The sequence below is a fragment of the Antennarius striatus genome, chromosome 16, assembly GCF_040054535.1.
Source record: "Antennarius striatus isolate MH-2024 chromosome 16, ASM4005453v1, whole genome shotgun sequence".
Taxonomy (NCBI): Eukaryota; Metazoa; Chordata; class Actinopteri; order Lophiiformes; family Antennariidae; genus Antennarius; species Antennarius striatus.
In genome coordinates, this window is record NC_090791.1 from 3,071,154 (window position 1) to 3,088,184 (window position 17,031).

At 43.8% G+C, this 17,031-nt stretch overlaps 3 protein-coding genes across 4 annotated transcripts; all 3 read right to left on the bottom strand.

Moving 5' to 3' along the window:
- Positions 1 to 348: 348 nt before the first annotated feature.
- On the bottom strand, positions 349 to 2,090 carry ndufa4a (NDUFA4 mitochondrial complex associated a). Its single transcript, XM_068337984.1, has 4 exons — positions 1,931 to 2,090; positions 1,192 to 1,280; positions 944 to 1,004; positions 349 to 613 (listed from the first exon to the last, which is right to left on the bottom strand). The coding sequence occupies exons 1-4, from the start codon at positions 1,976 to 1,978 to the stop codon at positions 557 to 559; spliced, it is 255 nt and encodes an 84-aa protein (XP_068194085.1). The 5' UTR covers positions 1,979 to 2,090; the 3' UTR covers positions 349 to 556.
- A 148-nt stretch (positions 2,091 to 2,238) lies between these two features.
- Positions 2,239 to 8,285, bottom strand: slc35b1 (solute carrier family 35 member B1). The gene is made up of 9 exons (XM_068337983.1): positions 7,696 to 8,285; positions 6,620 to 6,723; positions 6,402 to 6,532; positions 6,268 to 6,298; positions 5,228 to 5,388; positions 5,003 to 5,129; positions 3,950 to 4,056; positions 3,689 to 3,842; positions 2,239 to 3,453 (listed from the first exon to the last, which is right to left on the bottom strand). The coding sequence occupies exons 1-9, from the start codon at positions 7,818 to 7,820 to the stop codon at positions 3,404 to 3,406; spliced, it is 990 nt and encodes a 329-aa protein (XP_068194084.1). The 5' UTR covers positions 7,821 to 8,285; the 3' UTR covers positions 2,239 to 3,403.
- Positions 8,286 to 8,393: 108 nt separating this feature from the next.
- On the bottom strand, positions 8,394 to 16,004 carry fam117aa (family with sequence similarity 117 member Aa). 2 transcript variants are annotated; one of them, XM_068337980.1, is made up of 8 exons: positions 15,462 to 16,004; positions 14,253 to 14,398; positions 12,335 to 12,430; positions 12,072 to 12,188; positions 11,549 to 11,665; positions 10,847 to 11,072; positions 10,576 to 10,762; positions 8,394 to 10,010 (listed from the first exon to the last, which is right to left on the bottom strand). In XM_068337980.1, the coding sequence occupies exons 1-8, from the start codon at positions 15,583 to 15,585 to the stop codon at positions 9,797 to 9,799; spliced, it is 1,227 nt and encodes a 408-aa protein (XP_068194081.1). In that variant the 5' UTR covers positions 15,586 to 16,004; the 3' UTR covers positions 8,394 to 9,796. The 2 variants fall into 2 exon arrangements, with proteins under 2 accessions (XP_068194081.1, XP_068194082.1); XM_068337981.1 differs by lacking the exons at positions 14,253 to 14,398; positions 15,462 to 16,004 and adding an exon at positions 13,029 to 13,894.
- Positions 16,005 to 17,031: the final 1,027 nt, after the last annotated feature.

Genomic DNA, 17,031 nt, shown 5'->3' on the forward strand with positions numbered 1-17,031 from the left:
GTTGCCTCCAGTTGTCTTAGTCTCATTGGACACTTGTGGACCAGATACAAAGGTGTCATCTCATGGCCTGGTAGGCCTGAGCTACCACCAGAGGGAGCTCCAACCCTCATATGCTACCTGGTTATTCTGAACCCCCTCCTGCAAAACCAAAGATGAATCTGGACTGCAGCCAAGAATAGCTGCACATAATTTATGAGCTGCTCTGTGAAGGCAGGGCAAAGGTGACACGAGGTGAAAGCTGAACCCATATAGAACCAACAAAGGATGGAAGGATGCAGTAAAGCAAATAAAAGCATGACCCAAATGTGAAGGAAACAAAAAATAGCAATTAAAGAAAAACAGGTTCTTTTCTCTGTATGGAGGAGAAAAAACTCCTTCACTTTATTGACAATCGATGAAAATGAGAAACAGAAACGAGGTTTCAAAAAGCCAATGAATGCAGCGAGCAAAATTTAAATATGAATCATTGTGCGGGTTTAGCTTCTGCATCCTGTTTGACGTTCACAACGGGCCTGAGAGCAGGCAATCCCTTTCCAGGTTTTAGTCCTGCAGATTTTTAGAAGTCAGGGCCTTGCTTGGTCAGCTTGCTGTAGTCAGTGTTGACTGCGTAAAACTGAAAATACAGAGAAAAAAAACAAACTTATTTCCAAAGTAAAATCATCTCAGAGTAATTCAATACTTTGTCGTTTCCACGCTGTATCAAAACTCAAATCACTTCAATCGACTGTGAGCTGCTAACGGCTTAATCAGCTTTATCATTACAGGTCATGGTTAAGTCGATAATACCATTTGGTAAGTCAGCTAGAGAAAAAATCCATGGCTGTGCAGCACATCTGGCAAATGTCTGTGCTATGAATATGACTGCATATACTGCCAGAACTAGAAATGACCACTGCGCGGCAGCAGGGTCAGCAAGTTTTCTTAACAGGTTACTGATAAACACCTTGTACTGGTAAGTGGGTGCCAGTTTGTTCCAGGGCTCCGGGTTGTTCTTACGATCCCAGCTGCAGAGGAGACAACAGACAATATTAAAAACAGAAAGACTGTAAACTGGCTCACAGGTGGAAAAGTTAAAGTCATCATCTTCTTTAACTTATCCTCTGCAAATCTCATTAGGCGGACACCACTCATGCTGTCACCTAAGATTGTTAAGGGTTGAGTAAAAGACAAGAAATGTTCCTGCATCCTCACCAGACATCTGGGTTTCTCAGACCCAGACGAGCGAGGTACAGCATAGACATGACTGTCCCCCCGCCGATGAAGACAAAGAGGGGGATCAGCTGTGAATGACAAAGTAAAACGAGGCAGTTAATCAACAGTGAAAAGAGCTGTCACCGCTCTGTGAACTCCTGTATCAGTAAAAACAGACTCCTCACAGGTTGTTTACTGTCAACACTACAGGCTAAGGCAAACCACAACCGGAAGGAAGCGTCACCTGTTTACCAAAATCACATTTTTTTAGTTTACACCTCACTGATTCAATATCACATGAGGAAAAGAATTTTTTAAAAAAACATGTGATTTCGAAATATAAAATTGCAACGCGATAATTCGGAACTGCTTCATGCTAATGCTAACTAGCCAGCTAACCAGTTGTCATCTTCCAAGTTAACAGGGCTAATACTAAGCGGCTCCCGTGTGGAGTCAGACCGTGACCCGAGTTGACTCCGTTATCAAATGTCAAAAGTCTCGACGTATATAGAACAATAAACACTCATATTAATCGATAATTGTCGCAAAACAAAGCAAAAGTTTAAAAAAAATAAGACTTTTCTTTCTCGTGAAAGTCCCTGTCTAGGCTTTAGCTCGCTATAGCTAGCAACGCTAACTAGTTAAGCTATGCTAAGTTAGCTAGAAAAAATTCGCAGATGAGCCAAAATTCAGGAAGTCAACGATGAATATTTACTGATTTAAAATGGTCAGAACTTACAGCTGGATGGTTTTTAAGTTGTTTACTGACTGTGCCTATCATCGACATAGCCGTAAAGTTTGATTTTCCCCAATTTGCAAAGAAATAAAAAGACTACAAATAGCTTCGAACGAACGGAACTTTATCCCAGAGATTAGGCGGAAGAGGCATGAGAAGAATATAGGCTGCTGCAAAACTGCCTGATCGCCAGCGTCTAAAATACGTAATTATTTCTAATTAACCATGTAAATGTTGATAATTCATAACTTCACGAATTTTACAAAAATGCTTTTATTTATTTATTTTTGATCGGTTTTCTATTTTAGTGCTTTGACATTTACTCACATACATTTTATTCCGGCACTTTTTAAGTGGTCGAAATCTTTCGTCAGTCACGAGTTTTCAACACAAACACAAAACTATATCTGATACACCTGAATAAAAGTTCCTCTTAAGGAACAGACGTAACCGTAAATGTACGTATAATAATTCTGTTACAATTAGTCCTAAATTTTGTTGGATTACAATGATTCTGTTTAAATAGAGAATCTGCATCTAAATGACCAGTCAGATTATTATCAGTGATGTCACCGCCGTAAATGATACATTTAGTCACATTTTATCGTTTCACTTGGTGTATAATAAATAGTGACAACAGAGGGCGCTGCTCTGCTCCCATCCTGCAAAAAGGAAATGGCATTACTGTAGTTCTATAGAATTCGTCACTATAAAGTCAGTCTCATACGAATTCATGTGATAAAGTTTAAGATATACTTTCTAGTTAAATAAAACTCCCAACAAATAATCTGGTTTGTCATGTTGGGCTGGGCAGGTGTTCGTTTCATATTCATCAACCATTTCCGACAAACATCTGATGGATCATGGATTTGACGCGAGTCATGATTGCGAACAAGTGAAGTCAGAGTAAATAAAAACAAAACAGACCACCACCACAGCTTATTACAGCTTCCCTTTTATGGCAATTATTCTCAATTTGTAGAAAATAAAAGTAAAAATAATTTGACAGTAAAATTGGACATAAGTTACACAAAACAGTTTATGTAGTTCATGAATGAAGGTACACTCGGCAAATTGTCTGCCAAGAAATAAACTAAACACGTTGTAATTACACATGTTCAATCTAATTTATAAACCAAGCATTGCATTGGTAAGTCCATGAGTTAAACTCTATCTTGGGCCTGTCTGGTTCAACATCCAACAGAAATGATATCTGTTTTCAGAATAACGATTTGTCTAAATGCAATATTTTACAGCTCAGTCTTTCAAGTTGTCTTCATGTCAAACCTGTTAACAGTTCATTCAGGACTTTAAAAAAAAGGTGTTTCAAGACAGGATATCAACAGTACACAACCGAAGCTCAGAGACTCAGAACATGTGTCCGCTGCTGAACCAGTAGGCCCGTACAGTAAGCCTGCTGTTCGTGTTTCCATTTGACGTGCAATGTTTGTCTTTTCCTGATGTGATCCAGACGTGTTAGTGTGTCTTCTTGAGGGTTTTGCCAAATTTAGCGTCCAATCCAAGACCTAAATTTAAAGAAGATACGATGCAGCAGAAATTACTCTCCACTTTAGATTTCTCCATCAGAATCAGAAATTTATCCAGCTACAAAACTAGAATTATCTTCGTTTTCTTACCACATCACAGTTAAATTTACTCATTAGCTGTCAGCTACATTCTCAAAGCGTCATTTAGGGTGGTTTGTGTAAGTAATCCTGAATTGAACCAAACTGTCTCACGCTACAGTTAAAGGCGACTCACCAAGGAACACCAGGACAGTGCCAACCCACTGCATGGAAGTCATTACGTTGCCAAAGAAGATAACAGAGCCGAGGATGGTGAAGAACTTCCTTGTGGTGGTGACAATGGAACAGGTCAGAGGCCCGAAATTCACCACCGTCATAAAGATGAAGGTCTGGTAAAGGAAACATCTGAATATGTAAAATGCAAACAAACTCCTTCCTTCAAAAACATTAATGAGTGAGAGATCAAAGATTTTCTCTGACACATTCGTCCACTTACCTGGCCTAAAGCGCTGGTAAGCCCGAACAGGAGAATGTTGTAGATGATGCTCGGGTAGCGATCGGTAAAACTGAGGAAATCCCACAGCTCTCCAGTAAACAGAATGACTGAGAGCAGAGGAGACGTAGTGTCATTTAAAAAAATAAAAATTAATACATCACACTGTCATTAAAAAAATTCATTCAATATTTCAGGGAATCACGTTTGGCCCGGACCTGATGAGAAAATAAGACGACAGAGTTCAGAGTGTGAGCAAATGGTTCCACCGACTGGTGCAACGCAGGAACAACAGCTAGATGAGGTCTCAGTGTGCGTATGTTTGTGTGTGTGTGTGTGTGTGTACTGTTAGATTTATAAGCACTTTAGATATGTGCAATTCAAAAACTTAAGACCCCTGAAGGTATTTTTCTGCAGCCTAGAAGAGAATTTCAAGCTTTTAAAAATGCATATTTAACGTAACGAAGGAGGAGGTGAAGCAGATGTGCACTGGGAGGTGGGCGCTCGCTTAGAACGAGCTGGATGTGCCAATTAGTTTGTTCTAAGAATGATAGCAGTCACTTTATCCTCTTTCTGACTGACCTTTTGATTTGTATCTTGCAGCCCATTAGTGCCTGGCCTCAGAAAGACCCTTGTTATATTGCATTTGTTTTATGTGTCTAAGTCTCCAGCATATTATAGCAACCTCCTCACTGAATTGAGGGCTTTGAGGTGCAGGATTCCTTATCTATAAAGATAACAGTGAACACTTTGCCTTGACTGAATTAATGAGTATTTGGCTCCCGAGAGAATGGTATTCACCTTTATTCAAACAGCCTGGTATGCAGCTGTTGAACTGTTTCACTAAATTGTATTAGCATGAGCTTCAACAGAACATCAATGAGGCCCATGCAGCAAGTCCATGCAAGAAGTTACTGACACACTTTAGGAACAGGGCACATCACACTCATTTATAATCTTTATTAATCTATTTAATAAGAAGTAATGAATATATGCAATAACTGAGTTGGACAAGTTAGCCGGTTTAGTTAGCTGGTTTGGCGGAAAGTGACTCACCCAATCCGAGCACCAGAGTGGACCACAGGTTGATGTTTAGCATCATGTGGTTGGCGCTCGTCTGGAAGTGACCCCTCATGTGGTCTTGGGCGACACCGGTCAAACCGTCCAGTGTCAGCGAGACCAGCTAGGACACAAAGTAAAATACACAACCAAAACAAGGTGAACATGGCTGCAGCATGGATTTTAGTGATATGGATGGAGCGTTAACCAACATTAACTCACCAAAAGAAACTCTCCAAACCCAAAAACGTGCTCCTCCGAGACGGTTGAGCTCTTGTTCGGTTTGTAGAGGAACAAAGCTACGCCGCTCACAATAAGCAAAACACACAGATACTTTGCTAGTGGGTACTTCTTCCTCAGTATTGTCACACCCAGCAACATCACTGCAAGGAAAAAACAGCACAGAGAAGGTTTTCAAACCATGCAAAATGAGGAGGTGCAGCTTGAGGGTTTAAGATAATCATACAGCAAATGCACCGTCTGGCCCTCAGTCCTGAGAGTGGAAAACATGGCTGACGAAAGAGCGTGTCTGTCTTTCTGTGTGCATGAAAGATAACCAATCCGTGAGAAACGAGACATAATTTATGTACAAACAGAAAATACAGGACTGTAAAAACCAGCCTAGCCTGCACTTCAAGCAAAACATTATCTGTTTACTCAATATGTCCTTGACCCACTTAGAAAGAAGTCAGAATCTTACAGTTTTCACACAGCTAATTACCGAATGCACTTAAGCCCCATCCACACAATGCCGGAACTTTTTGAAAACAAAACTTTTTTCACCCCGCATCAAAAACGATTCGTGTCCACAAAAAGATCTCCGTCCACACATATCCGCATCAGTGTGCTGATCAACACGTTTATAAGCAGTACAACTCCGAGAACGACAGGAGAGAGGACCGGGACGTGTGGATATTAACGTTGTTCCTCCCGAAGGAGGACCTCCATAACAGAGTTCTCCCCCAGCAGGCAGCGCGTCGCGTCTGACACAGAACTGGCGTCAGAACTGCCTGACAGACCAAGTTTTGTAGCATGAGTCACATTTTAACAAGAGCAACCATAAGAGGTTTAGAGCAAATGTTTGATAGAGCTGCTAGAAATGAATTTACTATCTGTCATAGTGACATGGCATCACATGCATGGCATCACATTTGTTATTTACAGTACTATAGAGGCTTGACTATCTTCTCTGCATGCAAGCAGTGAGTCATGCAGTTTGGACTGACAGTATTAATTCAATCATTTTACATGTGACATATTACCTGGTATGGGCTTGCAGGATTTCCCCAACACCTGTCACAACAGAAGAATAGTTTTAGGACACAATTAACATAAATGAATCCAAGAAAATCATGTTGCCCAACTACCCTTACCCCATCCATGAGGACAGACTGACCTGTGTGGGGTAGTTGACATACTGCAGTGCAGAGTTGCTGGACACCATGGCTCCAAGATAAGAGAGGGAGCATAGACCGTAGAGCCAGCTCTGGGTGTGATCTGGCTTGGACTTCTGAAAACACTGGATCACTGATGATAAAGAGAAAGATTTTTCTTTGGGAGGTGTCAATAACTCAGAAATTTCCTCCGCATCTCTTCTATGCAACATATACTTACAGATCTTTGCAAACACAGCACTTATAATGCACTGGATGCAGACCAATGTCCGTGCGAATCTGAATTTCTCCTTTTGGTCTCCTTGAACATAATTACCCCGAGTGCTGGAAAAGTGAGAGAAACAGGATAGCGTTGAGCACAAAAATCAAAAGGAGAGAAATCTTCATGAACCTCCATGCTATGAAAAGAGATCCGAGAGAATAGAGGTCACCGTGTATTAAATAACAGTCAGAAGGGTGGCATGGTAGTCGTGACATTATTTTCTGGCTCCTAGAGTTTACAGGAGATGCGACATTCCTCTTGTAAAATGTACCACGACCAAAACTATTCCACCCTTTTGCTGTTATTTAATGTACTGTGATCTCTTCTCTCTGAGGTCACAATCTTTTGTTATAGTTACTATAGAAACACCATAACTGGTTGACAGACCTGTTCCAACTTATAGTTTCTATTTTTGAACCAATACCTGATAATAGAAATGCAGACAACTAAAAATTTAAAAGACTAGAAAGAAAAGAGAAGTAAAAAAATCTTACAACATCAAACACTTTTTATAAGCAATTATTAGCCAGCCTGATCTTTGCTCATCCTAAGCCTGTTGTCCCTGTTCAATCTGGAAGTTTTGGCAACGAACATCAAACATGCTGTCTGTCATACCTTACAGTATGACGTCATACGGGCTGAGTTCCACTCGATTCACTTAGACAGCTCCAAACTATCTTTACGACTTCATGTTCATAGTTGTACTATAACTAGATAAATATAGTACTTACAAAGATGCACATCGGGTGCACCAAACAAAACCTTTATTAAATCGATGAGTGACAACAGCACTCCAGTGTTGGTAACACGGAAATAGAACACGCTTTTCTATTTTCTGCTGTGAACAGTAAAGGTCATACTCTGTACATTTCGTACTAAAATAATGACCTCTGTTTACATATTCATAAATACACCTGCGTCAAATCAAGATGTTAGTACTGTCCATTTGTATGGAAACAATTGAATGTAACATTAATAATAGAATGACGTCACGACTTCAGCGCAAGCTAGGTCTTTAATTAGCATTTACTTACATGGTCTCTTGTAATATTCCGTAGTAAAAGTAGCAAACAAAGACTCCCAGGAAGCAAACCACGAACCGTAGCCGCATGTTGTCCCACAGAGACGGCGGCTTCCCGGCTCCCTTTCCCACGGCCATGCTGTTGTCCACCAGCTCCGTTATGCTAACCGACACCGGTCCGCTGCCCGCGACTCTGACGCCGATGTCCCGCTCCACTATAGCTGATGTCACGAGCCCGGAAACGGGGGCTCGCGGGTTGTCACGTCAACTCTGGTGTCTCGGGTGTCGCGAGCTGAATGCGCTGCTCAACCGATCTGAGAACAGCTCATTTCTCGAAGCTTGCTAATTGAAGCTAGTTTTTCCGCGGAGCGGCTCGGAGGCAGATATCAAGTCCTTTGTTTGTTCCGGCTCATAATGTTTTGTCTCCGGCGTCCCGGTTGTCTGCGGTTCGGCTCCGGTTGAACGGTGAACGGATTACACGTACTCCGCTCGTCAAGCCAGTTCAAGCCGTGTTTGTCTGAACGGAACGTATAATTAGGGGAATAAACATCGGTTGCGTCAGGAAGTCGGTTTTGTGAAGGGACCTTATTGGTGTCGACGGTCATCCCTGAATTATTATGCTTTGTGTAATACTAGAATCAGAAAACGAATACATACGATGACGTAATAATTTTAACTATGTTGAATAAATAAATAAAAAATTCCACCACAAAAATATATTGTTGCTTGTGTAAATTTCATTTTTCAACATTCTAAACAGGCATAAACTAAGACAACTATGGAAATATAAGAGGTCCTTCCTTTGAAATGTCGCTCGACTTTTTGTCGTAGAGGGATGTGGATTAAATTAATTGGTGCGTACAAAGATTGGGGCCTTCTTTCAGCCAATCACAAAGCAAGATTGAGTAAAAGGGCGGTGCTTAGGTTTAAAAGCCACGAATCCACGTGTCAGAAGCCAGGAATAACAACAACAACGGAAAATCCAAAGCAATTAAAATACGACAGAAATAATTTGAAGCACCGGAAAAGTGTTGGGTTTTTTTTTTTTTAGTTTCTTCTATGGCAGCAGCACTTACTACATGAATAAGTGTAATTACGATCTGAGAGAACCTAGAGTCAACAAATAATTGTTTTTCTTTGTGCCACTATACAGTCCATTTTTAATCAATATTGCATAGGCTCATTTTGACAGGTACAATGTTTTTTCCATCTGAACCACGCAAAATAAAATTACGCCTTTCTATGAACAATGACATTTTGGAACCCTTCAGAAATGGTTCAATGAGCAAAAACATTGATAAAACAGCAACAGTTTGGTTTGAACAATGCTTACAAGTAAAGCTAGTAAAACATCCACTCCTGCCTATGTACTACTAAAGTATAAACAGTAACACAAGTAGATGTATTCAGTAAATACAAAAAAACAGTATCACCAGCCTCATAACTCCTTACAAAGGTACAAAAATATAAATCTTGCTAGAAAGGTTTGTGTAGAAAAGTTATTCACCACACACTACCGACCTCTCTTCAACTGGTTATTATTATGTCAAGAACTAACCCATCAAGTTTCTTAAAATAATCCGATCATTCCTTTAAAAGTTCCAATGTTTATACAAGATATTTCCCTGTAGTAAACAATAGTTTCGAAGTAACACTCAAACTGGTGTAAGTCTGAATTCCCAGATGCAGACATGAAATAAAAACATCCATAGCAGATGGTAGTTTTTGTCTGACTCACTGACATGTAACTAAAGGAAACAGAGTTTTTTATCATTAAAAAAAGAGAAAATGTCAAACGCTTGGGACACAACAAAACATTTGCAGCATTTTTCAACATTTTCAGAAATTCATCTGTGCATTCTAATCAATAGACCACACACAGTCACACTGGTTTGATTTAAGTGCTGCTGAGATGAATATCAGCTCAGTCCACGCATCAGTGAAGTGTGATGAACTGTTTAAAGTCTCAAAGTCTCTTTTTTGATCACAGTGGTAGCATTACAGCAGCGACACGGCAGATATCTGTTTGCACCAAGCAAATAAAACATCCGATTTCTGCTGTTCCTGGCAGTGCAGTGTGGTTTAATCCTGAGGGGTTCTGTTCCAGTACCCACCTACTGCATACCCAGGTGCCTTGTGGGAGATGCCTGGCCTGGGCAGCCGGTGACTGGAGACACTGACAGGCCACGAAAGAGGAGGTCCATGGAGGGCAGGAGAGGCTTCAGAAGACTGACGGGGCAGAAAGCGGAGCCTCCATGGGGTGTGAAGTTGACTTTATTGGGGTCAGGGCAGGATGGCTGGTGGAGAGGTTCATCCTGACAGACGGATCTGAGGGCAAAATGATGGAGAGTGTCTTTGGTCAAAGGAAATGAGATCATAAGCATCAAAAATGTTGAATGATGAACTGAATGGTGAATAAAAGCCAAAGAAAAATCCTCATCTGAGACGAATCCCTCTGACAGAATTAGCTTAAATCCAATCTGTAACCATGGAAGTGAAAAAATAAAAGCAACAATAATCCCTAAAAGGCACCAATTTGTGTTATGATTCATGTATTTGCACATTTTTGTGGAATTAAAAGAAAAGTACCGTGACGTGGTAAAATAATAGGATGCTTCTAAATCAGCTAATCCCTAATTTACTGCACCACCCGGTGAGCATGTTAAGTCGCACAAATCAAACTCACCCTGATGAAAATCAACTCTCACTGAGTTGTATGAAGCCTTTCTGACTATTTCTGCCACTGCAGAGCTCAAAATGTCAGATAGGAGACATTAATATGGGGAGAAAATTGAAGATATTATCTTTAACCCAATTTATGTTTAATTCTAATCAACCTTTACAGAGAAATTACACCTTTATCATTTCATGTCAGCCCGTCGTGTCCACTTACAGCGTCTCCTCACACACTCGTACTCGTTCACAGCCTTCCGGTGGCTCGCGCTGGAAGGAGTGAGTTTTGTTGGGTCGAGGTGAGGAAGAGGAGGAGGAGGAGGAGGAGCGCAACAGAGGAGGATCCAGTGCAAACGACGGGAGTGTCGCTGACGGAGAGAGACACGGGGTCTCACAATCCACCGGCTCTGTGAGAAACCGCACACACAAACAGTTATTACACACAATGAGAGTAACTTTATTGTACAGGGACCACAAACCAGTCGTGTTACCTGCTTCTCCCATGGGGCACGGCGACTGCGATGGAGTCAGAAGAGATGCGTTCAGCGGACCGGGGGAATTTGAGGGCGACAGCAGCGACGGGTCCAGAGGACAGGGGGACTGAGACGGAGAGATCAGGGAAGGGTCCAGGGGCCCCGGGGAGGGCTCGCTCTGAGAGCCACTGCTGCACCTCTGGGCAGGGACGGGGGCCCGGTGGCCGTCCGGGATATCCAAAAGCTGGAATATTACATGAATACATGAATAGTTTTTAGTTTTACAGGAGCCTAGTGGCTCTCTCTGGACTTAAGGAGTATATTTACATACAGTAATCATTCGCTTGTTGGCGCTTCAAGATGCTTCATTAAATAGCTTATTTTTAGTCGGTAGTCATGTGACACCGTACGAGCATGCTATTGGCTGACAGCGCTGTGTTCCGAAACAGTGTTTTAAACAGTCGGTAAGAGTGTGGGAAAAGGTAATACAGACAGAAGGTGGTTTAATATCAGTTCATAAAAGTTTAAATCACCGTAAATAATAAAATAAATAGTTAGTCGCCATATCGCGGAATTTTGTTTTTCAAGAGTGATCCTGGATGCATTAACTGCGAGTAACAAGGTTAATGCACGGAGTTTAGGCTCTGACCATCCAGGATGGTGTGAATCAGCCATTAAGGGACAATAGAAGTGTAGCTTTAGCCACGTTAGCGGTCAAACCTCGTGCTGGTCGTCAGGTTTCTCAGAAACAAACACCTCCTCCAGCTCCAGGTTCAGGCCTTCCACGCTGCGCCGCAGACGGGGGGCCAGTCTGTTCAGGGGCACTCGGGGCATCGTCTGCAGAAAAGGGCCACGATAGTGTCAGAAAGTCTTAACTGCCCCACCCCTCCTCAGGTAGAATCACATCCCCATAGTGTTTATTATTCTTCCAAATGCTAAAACAAGGCTCATTTTTCTTCCTGACTTTAGCTTGACCTACATGTGTTGTCTGCCCCCCGCCCCCCCCATTGCACAATATGTTACCCTGGTCTGAAATAGTTTTCCTGTGACATCACGCCCGTCAGTTCACCACAGGATCTTTGGTGACAGCCGTTTCTAAGAAAAGCTTGGGAGTTTTTTTATATCCTTGTTGCTACCCCCTCCCCGCGGCGCCCGGAGGACGCTTCAGGATCGGCGCCGGCGGAGACGACAAACTGCTTTATGTGTTGTGACCTCACGTGTCATCAGAAGACAAAAGAGCTACCTGAGTGACGCCCGCCGCGTGACCCGATGGCGGCAGAGGCTGGGGGTGGGGCTCGTGTCCCGCCGAGGGCGGGGCGTGACGGGAGCGCTTCTGCAACTGGTGTCTGAGTTTGGCCACCTGGGGGCAGAGCGGAGACAAAAAAGGGATTTAAAAATAAAAAAAGGAAGAGGGTTAATGTTTTGTGCGATCGGCGGGGGGGGGGGGGGCGCCGAGTGAAGAGTGAGAGGAACAACAGGAAACAGATTAATGTTGGTTCCACTCGCCTCCCTCAGGTGCTCGGCGCTGCCCCATGATGCCGAGCGCTTGTGCCCGCCGCCGCTTCTCCTTCCTCGCGTCTCATCCGCCCAGGAACTTGGAGTCTAGGAGAAAAACAATATCACAGCGCGGTGAATAAAAGGTTCGGCGTTTGACATTTGAACTTTTGACCTCTAATGGCTAAGGTTCTCTCAATTAAAACAAAAGATCTCATTGGCTTCGGATCGCTGAAGCTGCTTTTGAGAATTATTGCATCGCAACGACAACTCAGACAAGAATTGTGATGGAAGACCTCGCGTTTTTCAGGAATGATGAGTCAGAATAAAACGTTCGCTCCTTTTCACGCTCTTCCACATTTCTCTGGGTTCAAACGTTCCATAAAGTACCTTTTAAGGGATAAACGTTCCATCTGTAGTTGAACCTGGATGGATTCTAATCGACGCAACAACTTGAGGGTTGAGGAACCCAAAGCGAAGCCCCCACAGCTGCCAGGTGCACCACAGGGGGTTGGGGTGGGGGGGCAGCTGTTGCAGAAGAAGCCACTCGGAGCCTCGCTTCCACGCAAACGTGAAAACAACCCAAACCACATCGTGTTAAAAGGATTTCAACGCAGCGCAGGTGTCAGGGCTCAACCCCACAAAGTCACACACGGAAGCTCTCTGCAAGAGCTTCTCCTTTCACTTCACGACGTGATCGTCTCACCGATTTCTTCACGTTGACTCTGGATCTTCTGCCGGGGAGCGTCTGGTCAGCGGCGGCCGCCTGGCAGTCCATCGCCGCCGGATGAAACCCCCAGACCGGGTCGACCCTCAGGATGGAAAAAGTTTTCCTTCACAGAACCAACTCCATGCCGTTCAGTGGGAAGCTAAAGTTACAGCGTGGCTACGTCACCGCTTTACAATCCCCAAGGAATAAAAGCTCGTCTTCAGCGGGACACCTTGACTCTCACGCCGTTCATCACCTGGCTGAATAAATCAGGACGCTCCGAGACTCAATCATACGGCGACATTGGTGTAAAGTTACAGCTGGCGCCCCCCTCCTCAGACATCCCAAACACGACGAAGAGGAGGAGGAGGGGGGGGGGGATGCTGCCTTTGAGGCTATAAAAAGCCTCAAAGGCAGCATTTCCAGCCTGGATGAGTCATTAGCCGCCATCCAGGGTTATAATTTATTATTTAGTGAATGCTTTTTGATAAATAGAGCAAAATATTCTTGTTCTAATTGTGATTTATTCAACATTTCATACATATATATCTATAAATGGGTTTACATGATATTAGAATGTTGGTGTCACGTCATAAATCCTCCCCAGTGACTCTGAATGAATGAAATCAGTTCCAGCATCTGAACCTAAGCTGAGGAGCCGTGGCAGGAGGACGTGCAGAGTGTGTGTGTGTGGGGGGGGGCATGCGTGTGTGTGTGTGTGTGTGTGTGTGTGTGTGTGTGCGGCCGAGGGGAGTCGCTGGGGGGATGGGGTGTGTGTATAATGAGGTCAGGAGGGGTTTGTTCCTCACAAAGGAGGCGATGGGGGTTCGTTTGGAGTCTAAACTGTGTCAGGAGCGAAGACGAAAGCTGCAGCAGCTTGGTCACGTTCGCTGGGGGGCTTTTGTGCACCAGTTAGGGGCAGATACAGTTGCAGTGGAGTGGGAGGGGAGGGGGGGGGACAAAAAAATAAAAAAAACGACTTTCCAGTTGGTTGCCTTCAACCCACAGCGTCGAACTGAGACCACGAGACACCTGCAGAGCCAACATCGGATGTCTGGAGATAGCCCACCCCCCATCCACCTACCCCCCCCCCCCCACCGTGAACAAATGAGGACAAAAAAACATGTCTGCCTCCATTTCTACATGAAGCAACAGGTTTAATGAGGAGAATCCTCCCTCCCTCCCTCCCTCCCATCGACATCTCTACACCGCGTCGATCACCTGTGTGGCTTTGTCGTTCACGCAGGTGACGGCCATGCCCTCCCCCTCTCTGGGCCACTGTCCCTGCAGGTAGGGTCCAACGATGGCGTCCAGGGAAAGGGTTCGGCGAATGGTGGGCTTCGGTGGGCGGGCGGCGGTCCTGTCAGCTTTTTTTTTTTTTGTTGAACAGAGAAACACAACAGAACAAATCAGACGTGTGTTTAGGTTGTGCAAGTCTTCACAGCGTTCGTACCTGTGTGATCATGTTAGCAGAAACACACAAAAACACTCCTCAAGAGGCTAAATGGTATTTTAACACCGGTGCTGCTTGTTGACAAAATTGCTCCCAGGCTTCCCTCTCCACCAATCAGCATGCAGCATGCAGAGCTCTGTGTGTGTGTGTGCGTGTGTGTGTGTGTGTGTGTGTGTGTGTGTGTGTGTGTGTGTTGGTTGGCAGCACTTTGTAATCTCTGGCAGGTGTGGACCGTGCCTTTGACCTGGAGCAAAAGCCTCCCAAAAAAACACACACACACACACACACATGTCATGTTGTCATGACAGAAATACACACCAGAACACGCAGATGTGACTTTCATGGCATGACATTAGAAGTCACACATGAAGAAGGCCTTCAATGCTAACATGTTGGCATTCAAGGACGAGCATGCTGCATGAGATCCCGTAGGTCAGAGGTCAAAGCAGCGGCCGGGGAGCGAGTTCTGTTTCAGATTCATCCTCTGTTGACTCAACTCTCTTACAGCGTGTTGGACTTTTTATAGAGGTAAAAGTTGAGGCTTCGATTTTGAAACCAGTGCTGGTTGAAATAAAAAAATTTTTTACAAAGGTGTATTGAAATTTAAAGTTCAGACCTGCAGCCAATCAACTTTTATTTCCGTTACAATTTTACTTGATTGATCACTTGATTGTTTTGTCTGCAAAAAAAAGTCCATCACTTCCAGTCATGTGAGCAGAAGTTAATCAATGGAGAAGCCAGAACATGTGAATGTTCGACTCATACAACGATGCCAACGATTAATCGATTAATCACAACAGATGCCGATCATTAACAATTAATGTAATCGATGCAACAAGTGATCAGAGGTGAGAAACATTATTTCTAACACAATAATAAACTGACAGTAATAGAAACTTTTCTGGACCACATGGGAGTGAATGCAGACTGACCCCCCCCCCCCCCACACACACACACACACACACACACACACTTACCCGTGGTGACCTCTCTGCAGAGGAGAGCGGGTCCCCTCTGGAGCTGGTACGGGACGGTGGCCCGGAGGGGCTGCAGGCTGGGGTTGCTGCACCCCCGAGGAACTGCTGCACTTCTGCCCGACATCCCCCCACCCGGGTCCGGCTGTGAAAACACACTCTGGGTCTGTGGTTCTTCTTCCTCTCGTCGCTCTGGTTCTCTCTCTTCATCCACGGCGGTCGGGCCTCCAGCTTTCTTTTGTGATGATGATCATGATGTTGTGGCTTCGCAGCTCTCGCCCCGGTGGTTAAAAGTACCTGAACGCATCACCTGGATTGACGCGCTGCGTTCACGGGACGCGGCGCGTTGCAGTTTATTTCCCTTTTTCTGCAAAGTGACAACTCAGGAGCTGAGCTGAAACTCACGTCTATACAAATATCTAGTGAGGGACAGCGTTCTGAGGGGAAGGACGATCTGATTGGATGCTGCGGAAGCCACGTGGAAGCTGATTGGTCAGTACATCCATCTGTCAGGAAACCCCTCCCGAAACTTAAAGTTCCCATCCACTTTGTTGAGGTTTGTCTTCCTCCTCTCTGCTGCCCCTCCTCCTCCTCTTTTAAACCCACGTCCAAATCCTGGCTCAGTGTGTGTGTGTGTGTGTGTGTGTGTGTGTGTGTGTGTGTGTGTGTGTGTGTGTGTGTGTGTGTGTGTGTGTGTGGTCCTCTAGCAGCTAAAAAGGGTCAGACTTCAACACGCAGTTATTTTTGATATATTTTATTGAAGAAAATATTTAGCTCTATCAGTTTGTCGTTAATAAATGATCAATCTATATAATCTATCTATCTATCTATCTATCTATCTATCTATCTATCTATCTGTCTATCTCAGTCTTCTTTACAGACTCACTCACTACATTATTTCATCACTCTCAGCAGGGTCATTAGCCGTCACCACCATCAGCAGCTGAACTTTACCTTTTGGTTCCAGACGTCATCTTCGAGTTTATGTGTTATGTTTGTTGACATAAAGCCTGACAAAAACACGATAAACAAAGTTAAAGACGTATTTGACTGATATCGTTGTTTACTTTTGTGACGCCATTTGTTTGTACACTGCAGGTCTGACGTCATTAGCTTAAAAAGACGCCCTTTTCTTTTAAAGCCCTTCGATAACTTTTTGTCTGTTATGATTTCTTTCATCACGATGACGTAACCTGCAACAGAACGGAGACTAGGTCAGCATCCTGGACCCGGACCCTCAGCCGGTTGTTACGTCATTTCACCAGCAGATGGCGCCAGAGTCCCTGACCGCTGAAACTCCACTCACTCAGCTCCTATAATGAAACTAATTCTAAAACGTGTGTACGATTAAATCCACATAATCAGGGACACATAATGGAAAAAAGGCAATTTATTTATTGCAACACAAAACAGACAAAAATTACCCAAAGTATGCATGTAAAAAGAACACACTGCTGGACTTAAACAAAACTTTACTGAAGATGCACATCAGCTTACAATTCAATAATTAGCTTTGTAACTGCCAGATGTTTTAATACTGAATCCAGGTACACATTCAACACGCTTCGCACCC